Source organism: Centruroides vittatus, unplaced genomic scaffold, assembly GCF_030686945.1.
Source record: "Centruroides vittatus isolate TY-2023 unplaced genomic scaffold, ASM3068694v2 contig_880, whole genome shotgun sequence".
In the NCBI taxonomy this organism is placed as follows: domain Eukaryota; kingdom Metazoa; phylum Arthropoda; class Arachnida; order Scorpiones; family Buthidae; genus Centruroides; species Centruroides vittatus.
The window spans coordinates 2374790-2392556 of record NW_027122572.1 but is presented as its reverse complement, the minus strand read 5'-3'; the positions used below and the strand labels follow the sequence as shown (position 1 = coordinate 2392556).

Sequence of the window (17767 nt, the reverse complement as noted above, 5' to 3'; positions counted from 1 at the left end):
TACTAATGCATTATGCATTGAAGTTCACAATACATAATGCAGGATAATTTACTAATTCGGTAAGTAAAATATTTACTAACACAAAATTATTTAGCAAATGTTTTTATTAAGTGGTATTTATTGACTTAATTTAGATATAATCGAATTTAGATATATCAGGTAACCAAAAAAGTTCTTTCGTTTTTTGTGAAACTACAAAGTTTAAACAATGTTACACGCAATACACAATAGATGGCACTAAAATTCCAGCAATATGTTAATCAAGATTTAATGCTGACTCATCTTATATAAAGAGAAGTGGAAAGGTTATCTCTTAATATTATAAAAATTGACCTGAAGATGAATACTCAAAACTCTACAATTCATGCTTGTATGTTGTATGAGTTTAAACTTGGAACAAATGCTGTGCAAACGGCTCAAAAAATATGCCAGGCTTTCGGACAAGGTTCTGTCAGCACTCGCACCACCCAAAGGTGGTTTAGAAAATTTTCTTCCGGTGATGAGTCGCTTAAAGATGTGCCACGAGAAGGGCGGCCATATGTCATTAATGATGATGAATTACAGGCTGCAGTCGAAGAAGATTCTGCTCAAACTTGTCAGGTGTTAGCACAAAGGTTCTCCGTAGATGATGAAACTGTCCGTTTACATTTTCATAGTCTTGGGAAAGTTTACAAGCTCAGCAAATGGATAGCTCATCAATTGATACCTGCCAGTATTGTGCGTATGGTGGATTGCAAATGGAATTGTTCACTATGAACTTATACCATCTGGCCAGACTATTACTGCTAACGTCTACAGTGACCAACTCCGTCGAGTTCACCAATCACTTTTGAAAAAACAGCCAGCTTTAGTGAATCGTAAAGGCATTCTTTTCCTACACGATAATGCTATAGGCCTCAAGTCGTGTGTGACCTCTGACACAATTCAGACCCTTGGATGGGAACCTCCTTTTGCACCTTTTTTATTCCCCTGACATTAGCCTTTCTGACTATCACCTATTTTTAAGCCTAGATAATCATCTGTGAAATTGACAGTTCAGAAATAGAGAGGCTATGGAAACGGAGTTAGAGAAGTTTTTCAACTCTAAAGATCGTGACTTTTATAAAAATGGAATTTATAAGCTTGTTTCCCGGTGGAAAAGGTTATTAATTAAATGTGAGAGTGGTTATTTTAATGAATAAATTGTGTTATTTCCTATACATTTTTATGTTTGTTTTCTTTCAACAAAAAACGACAGAACTTTTTTGGTTACCTGATAATTAAATTACGTTTAAAAATAAATAAGCCAAGCCTTGAAAATATTCAATAAAACGAAAACAAGTTTCTCAAGTATATTGGTTTTCCCATTGCTATAATTTTTGGCAATCGTTCAACAAATATGATTTTGTTTTTCTGTATTTTATTGTGCAATCACCTATAAATTTTAATGTCAAAACTTTCTAAATCTGTTTAATCAGTAAAAAACAAAGAAGAAACTCCAAAATAATTCATTCACAGTTTTAGTATAGATCGAAATTACTAATGTATAAAAATATGCGTCATTTGGGCAGGGTTGACAAGTAGGAGGAGAAGTCCTGGAGACTGGATCTGTGCAGAGGTACGGGCCAAAATTTTATAATAAAATTTAAATTATAAAGTCTAAATAATTAATTTTTGTATTTTCAAGTGCATAATGAGAAAAGAAAGAAATATAATAGACCGGAAGATATAGATACCCGAGCCATCCTAATCCCATCCAGAGCTATGATCACTCCATATATCAATGCAACTTGCCACCATCATTTGGGAACTATTAAACATTTTGGCGTTTCTATTTGCTTATTTTTCTCTGATTAAATAAATTTAGAATATAAAGTCTCTCCATCAAAATGTCCAGGAAATTGGGTAATAAAATGCAGGAAAAATGAAATCATACTTGTTATCGCAAATAGTTGCGACAAGTTGTGCTGACGTTATTCGAAATTGATTTTATCCACTCTACCTACAAGTGGTCGAGTGGATAAAGTTACTGAACACTGGTCGTGTGTGATTTTCCGTGATTCCTTCAAGTTTATAACATAGGAACCACTTTCCAATAGTGTTCCGTATATTTTGGGCCTAGTTCCTACCACCTGGCCACTTTCATTGTAGCCTAGCCAAAACCACGACGAGTTTAATTAAAAAGTCCCTCGCCACAATACAACGCAGAATTCCATATGGTCGCCGCTTCAACCACATTTAAAGTTATGGTAAATCCATGACTGTGATCTTCACAACTGTTATGACCGTTACAGTCGCGATGATCCAAATAACCATAGGCCGGATTTGATCTTGGACACCCTAGAACGTCAAGCCAAGTTAAAGTTACGCTGTAGTGGCTATCCGGTCAACTACTATTAGTTTGCTGCATTGTATAATGAGTTAATGCCGAGATAATGTGTTATTTTTCAAACCATATTTTGCTATTACATCGATTTACTAGCTTCTGAAATAACAATGATGACAACCAGGACTTGCATAAACTGAGAGCAATTGTAGCCATAAAAGATAACCGAGCATTACGCTGCAGATCTACACACAAAAATTGTGAATAAAAAGCTCTAGAAAAATAAAACTCATCAAAAGCCATGATAAGTCAAAAATACTTATTCATTTTCACAATCTTTGTCATTGAAATGAAATAGCACTTAAAATTGAAAAAATTGTAGATTTCTTTGCTGATTGGGAGGCTCATAAAGTGAAGTTTTTTTTTTAAATTTGTTTTTATTTTTATCAAATAAAAATCTAATGATAGGAAGAAAACAACAGCGTTCTTATTGCTACATTTTTGTGAGACAAAGATAGTATGTGTCTCACATCCTGCTTTTACTTTTCCTGCTGTTATATACAACAGAGGGAAAGTATGACGATCTGTCAAAAAAATGACCTCTCCAAGATTCTTACATTTTTGGACTCGAGTACCTTGAAACGTCGACATATGCAAAAGTTTTACTTTTTTAAATAATATATGTATGGATGTTAGTGTGTGTGGTATATGGTTTTGTTCACCCACTTTGAAGCTTAATAACTCCTGTGCCTTTTGTTGAAAATTTCTAAAATTTTGCAAGGAAATTTATACATTAGGGGAATTGATGCTATTAAAGTTTTATAGTTAAAGGTCGATGGGGTGGGGAGATACAAGGGTCGTGTGTCATATATCGAGAGGAGTCGGACTTAATAAAGATTTTACTCGTTATTAGCATTTACACTTTTCTTTTATAAAGCTTACCCTCCAAACTTAAATCCCAACCCCAAAATTAAACTTTTTGTCATTTAATAATAATTAATAATATAAAATAGTTATAAAATAGAAATACGACTTCACAAAGTTGGGACCTTGTCTTGTCTTTTACTTCCGCCGTTCACACCATCAGCAGTCCTTTAAAGTTCACAGTCTCTCGGAGACGACCTTTCTTTTGAGGCTACTGCCTCCGTAAAAGAATGTAAAACAGGTAAAAAGCGTCCTCTGTATTTAATTTATTTTTTACTTAAAATGTGATAAATTAACTGTGGCGATAACACCAGAGGACGCTTTTTACCTGTTTTACATTCTTTTACGGAGGCAGTAGCCTCAAAAGAAAGGTCGTCTCCGAGAGACTGTGAACTTTAAAGGACTGCTGATGGTGTGAACGGCGGAAGTAAAAGACAGACAAGGTCCCAACTTTGTGAAGTCGTATTTCTATTTTATATTTATTAAATGTGAATAACGCCGGCCATGTTCCTGTATTTAATTTTTTTTTATATAAAATAGTTGTTTAATAAACTCTCATAACAGATGACACCACATAATTTTAACGCTTGCCAGAAAAGTTACATAACTCTTTGCTGGAATTTTTTAGTTGCTATCTTGTTTGAATTTAGAGAAATCCCTGACATTGGATGCATCCAATTAAGATTTTATTGCAAAAGAAAATGTAAAAAAAAAAAAAAAAATTAAAGTTAGAAAATTTAATATCGAAAAGTCATATTCTGTAATGATTTCTGATTTATGCACAAATAAGAATTTGTGTATAAATTGCATTCTTAACTTTTTATTTTTCAGGTTTACTTCTTATTGTACGCTTCGCCGTAAAGCTTTGACGCCAATCTATAGATTTTTAAATAACACCGTGTAACAAGATGAGCATGGTTATATAAATGCCTAAAATTTGGCTATGCCTGTAATAAATGTTATTTTTTATTTTATATTCGAGTAACTTTCTTTTAATAAATGATAATCATGCAGAGCGGTGACTACTTACCGTGGACCACTTACAACGGGGAGGGGTCTGGAATCTGGTCGTATAGCTTAGAACAATTTTTTAAGAGGCTAGGGCGCTGAGTTACAATATAGCCTATGATCTGTTGAAAGTGTGTTATAGATAAGACATCATTCAAATGGAGAATTACAGTATCAGGGAAACTATTAACGGAAACAACATTGAGCAGAACGGACACTAAGTCTGAGATATCAATCGAGAACTGGGGTGCGACTGCATCACGTGTCTATGTAATTGCACATTTATGAATATTTAATTTAACTCATTACTTTTATTTTTATTCTTTCCATCCTGTGGACACTGAGAGGGCCTTCAAGCCCATTATGGGTTCGACAGGTTCATAACGGGGCGTCCGGATGTAAGGAACAAAAAATCTCTCTTCCGAAAAATTCCTGTTCTACACTTGATCCTGAGCATTCAGAGTGCTAGACTGACGCTTTAACTGCCTCGACCATGTGTCAGACTTTAATTCATTATAAAAAATTAATACGAAATGCTATTTAATATAGTTACAAAACAAACATAAAATATGTATTTTTGTTATTTAGTGTCACGAATAATTACAACAGTATAATGTAAATTCTAAAAGTAAAAAACTGGCAAAATTTTCTAAATAATTTTACCTTTTTAAAAACAGTTAAAACTATTTGGAAAAAGAAAGGTGAAACCATTAGTCACTGAAGTTTGTACAAGGTTGCCAGACTAGAGAATTTCTCCAAAATGGGGAGTTTTCAAGTCAACTGGGAAAAATGAGAAAGAGGTATTACTGAAGAAATTTTGTGTGCATACTATATTCTCGAGAGGAAAATTGAGAAATATATAATTTTTATTTAACGATAACTTAACTTTAAAACAATTAATTTTTAATAATTTTTATTGCATCCCGCGTATTATTAGCGTGCCTAAATGGAAAAAACTGCAATAAAAGTTTATTAAAATATCTATAGTTCTATCAGGATGATACGATTCTATAACAACATCCTGGTATAATTTGAAATATAAAAAAAGTGAAAGATGTGAACAAACTTTGCCTTTAATTTTACATATTTCTTAATCCTGTTCATTTAATGTACAGTAAGACCCCGCTTAAGGGGGAATACGTTCCTAGACGATAAAAGCGCTAATCGAATCAGCGTTAAACAAGGTCATTTTAACATAGAGTAAATAGGGAAAGGGAAACACGCGACCAAAAATAAACATTTCCAAACATAAATTTTACTTTAATTTTAAGTTATTTTTATATTAATTTGCATAATAATATGTGTTAAATAACACGCAAACATATGCACACAGAAATGTAAAGTTCGTTTTTAGTGATGAAGGTCCTGGCTTTTCTGAAATTCTTGTTTTTTGCGATAAAGTCATGTAGTTTCAATTGTCGCATTTTTTTCTTTTCTTAAACAAATATCGGTAGCAGGTGGTCGCATCCAAAACCCCTCATCTTGCTTTTGCACTCCTTTCAAAATCTGGATTTCGCTACAATTTGATCACCGATTTCGGTTATCGTTACCAAACTTTTACTAAGGAAATCTATAGCAAGTTCTTTGGGTTCTTCATTTTCCGAATCACTATTTTCCAGTTTTGTATGAATTCCTTGTTCTACCAGTTCTTGAATGTCGTCATTGGTAAGGCCTTCACCAGAAACCTGCTGTAAACTCCTTAATATCCTGCTCGTATACATCTCCTAGTCCTGCTGTATCGATTAGGTTGACTTTGGTCAACCTAATCGATACAGCGATAGGCTCTTCTCGTTGAGAATTCTTGGATACCTTCAGCCATAACTTCTTCCACACTTCGTTCGTGCATTTATCAGTTAATTTTTGCCAAGCGAAGCCGATATTGCCTATGGCATCCATGATGTTATATTTTTTCCAGAATTGCATCATACATAGATATAAAGAAAGTACACCATTTTGTCACCTTTTTCTGATTGGTTCGTGTTAGTAAATAATCGTATTATATACGAATCAATGAAATGCCGCGATAATTTAAATCAACGTAAACTTTGAGCGTTTTTTAAGGCTTCGAGCAGACCGCGTTATATCGAATCAGCGTTAAGTGAGGTCTTACTGTATAATTAAATAATTTTTCAAAAATAAAATTAATTTTATTGTAATAAAAATATTTTGCGAATTTTTATAAATTAATAACAAATTCATGATTAACATTGATCTTATTAAAATAAATCAATCAGAATTGTTTCATTGGTTATTTAACTTAAGATCTACCGTGACACGATCACGATTAAACGGAAAGACTTTTTTTTTAACTCTTTCCGCCCTGTGGGCAGTAAGAGGGCCTCTTTTTAGCAAGCCCATTGTGGGTTCGGCCAGGCCCACAACAGGGCGGTCGGGTGGTAAGGGACGGGGCCCGACATATCCTAACGGATCATCCCCCGAAAAATTCCTGGGGATTTCTCGACCCGTCCGGATCTTAAAAATGCTTATAAATGGTATGACGATTTTTATTTTTTCAATAACAAATAACTTTTGCATAAAATTTTTTGTAATTATATACTATATTTGTTAATTAACAAATATAGTATATAATTACAAAAAATCTGTAGATGTGGATAAATCAGAGGCACGTGAGAGAGAGAAAGTTCACAAGGTATTTATAGATCGTGAGTTGATAAATACCCTGTAGAGTAGTTCTAGGAATCTGATGCTCGCCGGCTGGGTCGGTAAGAGAAAAGTATCCGGAAATGGTTCTTATTCTGGATGTTAACAGTAGGAAATATGGCCGCAGGCGAGAGGGATGACGTATCCGCAGAAGAAATTGCTGAAATATCCATTAATTAATGGAGCAAAGACGATGTATCCGAAAGTAGAGTAATGGATGGACAGGAAACAACTGGCTTGGTTGAGGAACTTGCGACGACTGACTTGGCTGGCCTTCAGCGGTAAAATCCGGACAGCATGTCAGAAGGTCGCGGGAAAGTGTCTCTTTCGATGCTAAGAACATGTAGGAAGAGATGCTCCCAGGTGTGAAAGTTGGCAGATATCGCTGCCAACAAATATTGAAAACGATAGCACTTTGTTTTATTATTTAGTTTAAATTGTTTAATTTGAAGTCCAAGTTCTCAATATTTTTTGTGAGATTTTCTGGGTTTTTTTTTTTTTGAGAAAATAAAATATTGTATTTTAAAAAATTCAAGTAGGAAGAAAGGATTTTTTCTTGCAACAAAAAGAAACACCATTTAGGATATATGCTAAATAATTTTGACATAGAATCAGTGTTAAGTAAATGTGATAGCTGTAAGGTTAGCCGATGGGAGAGAAAGAATGTTACGGCGGTCGAGCGGTCAGACTGTCTAGTGGGAAAGGACTGACATCACTGAGACGGGTTACCATCTAAAACCGTTTAATAAACACAAAAATGGAGCTTACAACAACTCTATAAATTCGGCGTAAGGCCAATCCAGAGGGTGGATCAGTCCGTGCAACAGTTCAATAGTCCAGTCGATCGTTTAAACTTCCGATGAAGGTGAGGTGGAGAGCGTCGGCCCCGGGGCGCACAGCACAACTTGAAGTGATGCTTTTCGACGGCGGGGTGTACCTGGGCGCAACTCGTCGGGAGCAGAGGTCGAAGACAAATTCGAAGCGTCGACCCAGATTTCGTTGTTAAACCTTAGCAAGAATCCAGTAGCGGAGCATTCCAAACCAAAGACCAAGAACCCCGAATGTCCTTGAAACGACGATTTTATAATCTGTCTCCCCCAAATCGCCTCTCCATTGGTCTCTCATTGTCACCTGGTGCCAATTCGAAACCCGACGGAGAGCGCGGGAGAGGTCATCGTCGCGACAGAACTTGGTTCCTCTCTCGTCGCGCGTTTCTCGAATTCTTTCTTTTCCATTGTTTAAATTCAGAAAAAAAAAACTTCCATTAAAAATGGAAATTTCCAATTTCGTCCCCTTTTTGTCGACCCCTGTTCGGGTCCTCACATAGCTGTGAAGTAGATTAGGCAACTGTATACTGACAATTGTAGGCTTTTACTATTTTTATTCTTAAGTTTTAGTTTGTTGAATAAAATAAAGTTTCTTTCTAGAAGTTAATTATATTTTTTATTGCAATTTTTCAGATAAATGTTTAACTTATCTTCCACCTCGTTTAAATGTTGCAAAACCTTATATAAATGTACCTCCAAATACACTTCTAATACTTGAATGTAGAGGAGAATATGATACGGATTGGGATATTCCAAAATATCTTGTAAGTTAAATCTGTTTTTTGCTTTTAAAAGAAAGAATAATGATTCTATTATTTAATTAAAAATGATTTTTTAATAAAGTTAATTATTTCAGTAAATATTAAAAAATGATAAACTAATTAGAAATATTAAATTTATTTGATGATTAATAAATATTTCCTTTTTGATAAAAATGTGTAAACCATAGCACTGTCTTTGAAATAAACATACCATACATTAAAGTAAGAAACAAATTTAAAAGAATCAGTTTTATCATTTTAAAATTGAATTTAAAATGTTCATGTAGATTAAACTGCTTAATTCTGATAAACAACAAATGTTCAGTGTAAATGCAATACCTGTTATGCACCAAAAAGTGAATTTTACAGGAGCAAACAAACACTGTTTTCTTATGGTAAGCTACCTGTCACATAACATGTTCCAATTTCGTGAAAACTTGGCAGAGTAAGTTTACAGAAAACAATAGATATTACAAAGATATTAGGACAATCTACATATAAACACCAACAACCAGAAATGACAAATTTTGCACATGGTAGGTATTGCATTTACACTGACAAAATGTTTATTAATTAAGGAATGTGTTTGATTTCATATTGAGCCATTCTTCTGCTTATATATCAAAAACATAATGTAAACTGGAGTTTTATGAAGAAACAAACAATTTGTCACAACAAATGAGTTAAAGTATTTATTTCATACTTGAGTTACTTTATTTTGTCATTGGAAGCAATAAAAACAAACAAATTAACCATTGTTATTAAAGGACTCATTATTAAAGAATAGCAAAAGGGGAAATCTGTGCAAAACCTTGCAGAACAGTTTTACATTCCAAATTTTACCATTATAAAATTCCTTATGACAAATAATGTAGTTAATAAGGCTCAAACTAGATATCCTGAAATATTTACCTCAAGACAGAAACATGACATTGCCAGGAAAATGAAGAACAAATCAACAAATAATTGCTCCTAAGCTTGATGTTGATTATTCTGCTGAATGTGGAGTATATACATCTGCAGAAACTGTCAGAAAAACTTTAAAAGCAAGTAGCTATAAAGATTTTATGGCTATGAAAAAACCAGCAGTAAAGGTTAAAGTTTGCAAAAGAGTTTTGTATAAAATCCATAACATTTTGGAAATCAGTTTTGAGGTCATATGATCCAAATTCAATGTGTTTGGTTCAAATGATTACCTGAAAGTACAGAGAAAAGCTGGAGAATCTTTAAAAATGAAAAGTCTGATCCTTACAGTGAAATGTGGGGATGGTTTAATGCATTGGTTCTCAAACTTTTCCGATCCACCACCCTCTTTGTTCTATAAAGTTATACCCAACGCCCCCTAATCCATCAGTGACCCCAACTTTTGCCTTTGGTTGCCGTTCAGTACCCTGCCTCCAGCGCCCCCCTAAATTTACTCACCGCCCACAGGGGGGCGGTATCGCCCACTTTGAGAACCCCTGGTTTAGTGCTATTTGTAGTTGTATGTCTGCAAATAGTACTGGAATTTTGCAATTTGTTGATGGAATAATGAATCAATATGTGTATAAATAGATTTTAAATAATAATGTTCAGAAATCAATAGGAAAATTAAAGTCACAGTAAGATTAAGATATCAAGGGCATAACAATTGTTTTCCAGCATTACAGTGATCCAAAGCATACTTCAAAAATCAGTCAATTTCTTGATGTGCACTGTATAAAAGTGCTTCCTTGGCCTCCACAATCGCTCAACCTCAACTCAATTGAGCATTTATAAGATCACATTGAATGAACAATCAGAACAAAATCAATAACAAATAAAATTGATCTTAAAAGCATCATCAGCAAAGTTTTGAATTTAATAGACAAAACTGTAATAAAAATTTAAATGAATCAATATCTAGTTGTTATCAGGGCAAAAGGAGGCCTAACTTGTTTGTAAACATATAAAATATTTTTTTCTTATTATTATTTATTTTTTCTGTCTGGATACTTTTGTGATGTGAAAATTTTCAGTTTGAAATAAAACTGTATTTCTATTTTTATCAATATTTTTTGCACATGTATATATTTTTTCTAGTGTAAAAAAGCCTGAAGATTTCATATGACATTATTTTTTTCTATATCATGTGAGAAGTGAGTTATAACTAAAAACCTCTTCCATTTTATAGGTATCAGGATATTTTTGTGACCTAGTGTAGTAAAATTTAAAAATATGAATTTTGGAAAAGAATATCATCATCTTGAACTGATGTGTACAATCCTGCCCAAGAAACAAGTGAATAATAATCTGGAACAATTATTAATTACATCTTGCAGTTACAATTCAGTCAGAAAAAACTGCAATATACAATTTTTTCTGACTCTTGTATGCAACAGCTTAACATATTACTTTTGTTTTCTGGATGCCAAACTGATAAGGCTACCAGCACCTACATTAATTAGTAAGTTCTACTGGTGGTGATAATTAATTTGAAGTGGTGAAAAAATTTTAAACTGGCAAAATGGTTGGCAATATTTTTAAATTTTCCAGAGTTACCCTTAACTACTTGTAAAAATTATTGAGACAACAAGAAACATGCCAAATGGATACCAATTCACAGAACCTGAAATTAGATGGATTTGGAGACTTCATAAAAATAGAGTAACCAAAAGAAAATTGCTGCTGCATTAGCCATTCTCGATGTTCTGTGACTAATGTTATAAAATGTGGATTGAAGGGTCTTCTAAAAAGGCATCCTGGGAGAAAAAGTTAACAGAAGACAGATTTGTTTATTTGAACTCAATTTAAGTTATAAGCAAATAAACTCAAAAGTGCTGCTCTTCTTTCCTGTTCAACTTCGACTATTTCTTGAGTTTTGTAATCCAATTACCATCATTAACAAAGAAACATAAAAATGTTTGCTTGAATATGGCAAAAGAAAGACCATGAGCTGGATCTGGATAAAAATGTTTAACCTTGATGGGCCTAATAGTTGGCAAAACTGTTGACATGACCACAGAGTTGAAGGTGATTTGCAAATGAGTCGACAAATGAGTGGTGGCTCTATGATAGTTTTAGCTGCGTTTTCAGCTCAATGAAAGACATCTTTGTTCATTTATTTCTTCAAATCAAATCATCTTTATTCCTGGATGTTTGACCTATAAATCCTTTTGCATTCTGTTGGGAGATCAACTTAGTAAGTGTGATCACATTCTTGAAGATGAAAATTTGATCTTTCAGCATGATAATGCATCCTGCTACAATTAAAAAATGACAAAACATTGGTTTTCTAGAAATAATGTTGAAGTTTTCTTATGGCTTGCATACTTCCCAGATCTGAATCCAATATATAATCTGTGGGAGCTTTTTGTTAGGTCCATTTATAAAAATGGGAGACAATTTTCAACAGTTGCAGACCTGAAACGACATTCAAAAATGCAAATTAATTAATTCAATTCCATATCGCATGTATGATACTATTTGTCACCAAGGAAATTACATAAAGTATTAAATCCTTAAATTTAAATGTTTATTCATTTTTGAACTTAAATTTTCTCTCTGTAAAATGCTGTTTTTTCTAAATATTTTGTTTTTAAATAATCTGTGAGTATAAAACTATTTAACATATTAAAATGATGGATATAATTGATTATTTTTGCATGTTACCATTTCACTTAAACAATTTATTATTAATTTACAGTCTGAAAACATTACTTGAACTTATTGTATATTTTTGTCTAGCACTATAATATCACTAAGAATCAAAGACAAATATACTATTAAAAAGTTATCTAGAATAGAAGAAACACTAAAAAATTAAGCAACTGATTTATATTTTGTCCTTTTCACACCCCCTTAGGAACAGAACAAACTCAAATAGGCAGAGTCTAGCTTTATTTTTTGGCTCTTCTCTGTCTCATTATATGAAACTTGTTGAAATCATCTCACTGGACTGAGGTAATGTAAAAATGTATTGATTGGTAAAACATCCAGGACAAATTGTATTGTAGTGTTTATACTGCTCTGGCCATCTGGTAAAACGGTCGATCGCTGTAAGGCAGTAGTGTTTCCTGTCAGCTGGTGGAAGTGGTCCTATCAGATTCATGTGAAGATGGGAAAATCTTGCTTCCGGAAGTGTAAACTTTCCTATTGGTGCCAGGCGTGGTGGTGAATTTTCGATTTCTGGCAGGGGATGCAATGTCGTGTCTACTGACAGATGTCCTTCCGCATGCCCGGCCAAACATAACGGCTTGAAATTAGCTTAGTGGTTGCTGTTGCTCCTGGATGAGAAAGTCCATGTAGGTGGTTGAAAATGGTTTGTTGGAGATTATGCGGCACGAAGGGGCAAGGTATTCTGGATGATGTGTCACAATATAGGTTGATTTCGTTAGGTAGAAAGGATTTCAGCTCTAATTTGAGCGACATAGGATCCTTTAACAATTGATAGAAGTTCCGAATCTGTAGCTTGCGTTGTGGCTAGCTCTCGGAAGTCTAGAGGAGAAGCAGAGGTGATCGAATCTATCTCGATGCGGGAGAGAGCGTCTGCTATCGTGTTAGCTGTGCCCGGAATATGACGTATATCCGTAGAGAATTGGGATATAAAATCGAGATGCTGCATTTGTCGTAGTGAACATTCATCTGGTTTTTGTTTGAAGGCATATATAAGTGGTTTTTGATCTGTGTAGATTGTGAATTCGTGGAATTCTAACATGTGGCAAAATCGTTTTATTGATGTTATATTGCCAATAGTTCTCTGTCGTAAGCTGACCAGTTGCGTTGATTTGGTGCCAGTTTCGCTGAGATAAAGCCGTTGGGTTCCCATTTCCTGTTGTATTGCATCAGTGCTCCTCCAACCGCTATGTCTGACGCATTTACCCATATGTATAGTTTAGCTCCGGGTAATGGATGGTGGAGAAGTGTGGCTTTGGCCAGTGCCTCCTTAGCTGATACGAAGGATTGTTCTGCTGCTTCTGACCATTGCAGAGATAGTGATTCTGCTTTCCGAGTGAGTGACGTACGTTTCCCATTCTTTTTTCCTTCTAGTAGCTGCACTAGCGGGGCAAGGGTGTGTGCCGCTCGAGGGATGCATCTCCTGTAGAAATTTATTATGCTTAAGAATCGTCTAAGTTCAGTGAGAGATGAAGGATTGAAAAATTCTCGGATGGCTCTTACTCTATCAGGGAGTGTTTCCAGACCCTTTCCCGAGACCTTGAATCTGAGAAATTCGATTAATGGTACGCCAAAGGTGCATTTCGATGGATTTATGGTTAACCCATATTCTTGGAGGTGTTGAAATAAGGCGCGAAGATGCGAGATGTGTTCTTCCTGGAAGCGTGACGCTATTAATATGTCATCGACGAAAGCATATGCAAAGGGGAGTCCTCTGGTTACTTCGTCGATGAACTGTTGAAATGTTGCAGATGCGTTGCACAATCCAAATTGCATCCTGGTACTTTCAAAAAGACCAAACGGTGTCGTTATAGCTGTTTTGTGCACATGCGGTGGGTAGATGGGTATTTGATGATAGGCCTTGATTAAGTCTATGTGAGAGAAGATTTGTGTTCCGTGCAGTTCCGATGTGAAATCTGCGATGTTTGGAACGCCATATCTGTTCTTTATGGTTTGTGCGTTTAGAGCATGATAATCTCCCATGGGTCGCCAATCCAAACTGTTTTTCTTGGTGACTATGTGGAGTGGTGATGCGTAATTGCTTTTTGATGTTCGCATATGGCCGAGAGCTATCATCTTATCGAATTCGGCCTTAGCGATTTTAAGCCTATCGGGTGCTAGGCAATGTGGTTTCGCAGTTACGGGCTGACCAACAGTTTCTATATGATGTACAACATTGTGTTTTACAGGTTGGTTAGGACATGGAGGTCTGGTGATCTCAGGAAATTCTTCCAATATCTTATGATATATGGAGTCGTTGGTCGTTATCTTAATAGAGTGGATAAAGGTTTCCAATAGTTTGCCTGGAGAGTTCACCTTTGTCTGAACATCTGTAAGACATTCGCGTCTAAGATTTGGTACCAAATGGAAATGATACAAGAAATCTGCACCTATTATTGCCATTGACACGTTGCCAATAAGGAATTTCCAGCGAAAAATTTTCTTTAACCCAAAATCGAGAGTGAGTGTTCATTGGTCGTAGACATGAGTTACAGTTGTGTTTGCTGTCATCAAGGTCATTTGAGATGCGCACTTCTTTTGTGACGAGGAGGCTGGAAATATTGTCGACAAGAAACTTTTTGTTCGTTCTCTTATCTAGGATGAACAGGCGACAAGATTGTTCTGGCAAAGTGCATGTCGCCTCTACGCTTTGCCATTCTCATTTGTTGAAAAACTACATGGCGGAGTACATTTTTGTGCCTCTGTGCCAAAACGATTGTGGTACCAGCAGTAGTTGTTGATACTGCGGTGAGGTGAACTGTCGCGATGTTCTGAACTGCTGTGGGAGTATTGAGAAAAATGGTCACTGTGATCCCGATGTGCCTGCGTTAGTTTATCAATTCGCTTGTTAAGTTTATCTATTTTGACTAGTATTTTGTTGGTTATGGTATTGGTTTTCTCAGGTTGCAACACTGAAGCTATCATTGCAGGGTTACTTCCGTGGTTTGCTACCTCCGCTGCTTTGTCTACGTCGAGTGGAGTAATGGTGACTAGGATAGATTGGACGGAAGTCAGAAGGTGTATGAATAACTCTAGTATAACTGCGTCCTGGATTCGAAAATTTTCCTCCCGACGCTTTAGAACACGTAGTAGTTTGGAGGATTTGCAATCTCCTAGCTGTTCTCCGACCAATAGTTTTCGTAACTCTTGTTGAGACGATTCGCCGGATCGTTTAATAAGTCCCACCTTTATGTGACTGTACGGGTCTGTACGGTCCGGAGAAATAATAATGTCTCTAACCGTTGATGCGATTTCCGGTGGTAAATGGGCCACTACGTAGTTGAACTTTGTGGCACTTTCCATGATCGGCTTTGGAGATCCTAGAGCAAATGTGTTTTCGCACATGTGGAACCATAAGGCTGGGTCGGAAAAGTTCTATGGAGGGATTTTTACTGCTCCAATCTCGGCCATGATCTGACGATTGAGGTCTTGAGGAAAAGAACGATGTACCTGATGAAGGTTCCAACGGGTGGATTCAGTAGTTTACTTAGTTGAATTACGTTATTAGTCTGGGTTCAGATCACCAATGTAGCGTTTTTACTGCTGTTACCTGCTTCTCATCACTGCGTGCGATTAAAATGAATGAAACGAATTGTAACAAAAACTAAGTTTATTTTCTGCTCGTGTAACAGTTACATGACTTGACAGTGCGGGTAACACAGACCAACTGACTGTCCAAAAGGTCTTATTGGGTGAGTTTGGTCCTGTTCCAGGAATGATAACTCTTACCATCTGGGGTTTGTTATGACTGTTAAGATGTGGAGGGTGACGTTCCCCACAGTATCATCATCTAAACTTATGTTCTTAAAGTGTATGAAGAGGACAAATTATGAAAAAATTTAAAAAATTTTTAAAGTGTTTCTTCTGTTATAGAGAATTTTTTAATAATTATAAAAAAGATTATTCTGTAAATAAAGATCATATTAATTTTAGTTCTATTATTTAGGAATCTGATATAAATAAAAATAACATTAAAATTACATATGGAAGATCTTCATATTCAGAAGCTACTAAACTTTCAATTCAACATTCCCCTGAGAGGACAGGTCTTTATATTTGTTATTATAAAAGTAATAATTCAATACATGGAAAAAATGCAACAGCTGTATACATATTCTTCAATGGTAAGTTTATATATCTAAATATACTTTTATGATTTTATTTATTAAATGATATATGGAAATCAAATAAAAAACATTTTTTAAATTAAGTTTTTGTGCAAAAATGATTAAATAATTTATATTCTTTTTATATCTTGTCAATTTAATTTTTTTTCGATGATTTAATATATAATAAAATGTCCATAAAATGTTTCATAATGTTTATATACCATAATTTGCTTTCTTAAATTGATAAGTATATCTATATCTAGAGTCATATGGTTTGTTTTTAATTACAATTAAAATATACTTGTCAAAATTTTACAGTATAGTTATTTTTTAATAGTCATATATGCATAAAATAGTTTTTATAGTAAAATTATTAAATTTTAAAATATTTCAGATCATCGTCTATTTAAATCTCAAAATCCATATAAAGAAGAAGAAATAATAACAGTAAATTCTTCTGTGCATAGCTATATTCCTTGTCTTCCAACAAGTTCTGAAGTTAGAGTGATATTACAAGAAAAAGTTACAGAAATGAGTTGGTTTTCAGTTAATGAAAGTGATATAAGGCAGTTTAATCCAATGGAAGGATTTTTATTAGACTCACCAAGTCGATTTTTTAAACCTTTAAGATGTAGAGGAAACCTAGATGGGAAGAAAGACTTCACAATAAATTTTCGAATAAAAGGTGTATTTTTTTTCCTAAACAGATAGTATTTTATAAAATTCAAATTAATAATTAATTTCATAATTTAATTTTTAATTTTAAATATGTATATATATTTTTTATTATTATATTAAACATTATACAAATATTATATGTACTGTAGGTATTAATATTATATTTTAATTAATTTAATTTTTAATTTTATAAGCAATGCTATGATTCCTAGTTTTTCAATATTTTTGATGTTATATATTTTTCATTGTTTTATTTTTTAAATACTGCTATGAAAATTAATTAAGAGTCTGAAAAGTTTTGAAATTATAGAAAAGATTAAAATTGTTTAGAAGCATAAATTTATCTTTTTATAATATAATTTACAAAAATTATTTTTTAATTTTCATCATTTAACTCAAGTAAAATCTGCTATAATTCTTCAACATTCTTCTCATTGTCAATTCAATATGTGATAGTTTCCATTTTAGAAAGAAAATCAAAAAACATTTTAAAAAATGACAATATGCTAATAGATCACAGTATCTCACAGATACAAATTAAGGTAGTCTCGAGAAAAATGTTCAGTTTTGCTTAACAAAAAAGAACTGACAAAGCAATGCTAGCTAATCAACATTGCCAGTTCTTAAGAGTAACCACTCAAAGTTTCCAGATTCTTTGTCATTTCAGAACAAAAATGTTTAAAAAATTATTCTGAATATATCTGTGAAATTAGCTGCAACCTCCAAAGGATTAAAATCCCCATAAGACTTTACTTGTAATAGAGAAATATCATGAAATGAAATCAAAGTTGGAAAATAACTTTTTATTGAAAATTTTAAATTAAAAATTAAAGTTAAAATGTAGAAGAAACAATAGTCAGG

The 17767-nt window shown here is 34.0% G+C and overlaps 1 protein-coding gene across 2 annotated transcripts in view; it reads left to right on the top strand.

Annotated features, from left to right (window-relative positions):
- Positions 1–17767, top strand: part of LOC136983362 (vascular endothelial growth factor receptor 1-like) — a 140056-nt gene that overhangs the window by 22964 nt on the left and 99325 nt on the right. For both annotated transcript variants that reach the window (XM_067280079.1, XM_067280078.1), the window contains exons 3-5: positions 8359–8489; positions 16066–16243; positions 16623–16913. In XM_067280079.1, coding sequence (XP_067136180.1) covers positions 8359–8489; positions 16066–16243; positions 16623–16913 — 600 coding nt within the window. The remainder of the gene's footprint in view (positions 1–8358; positions 8490–16065; positions 16244–16622; positions 16914–17767) is intronic.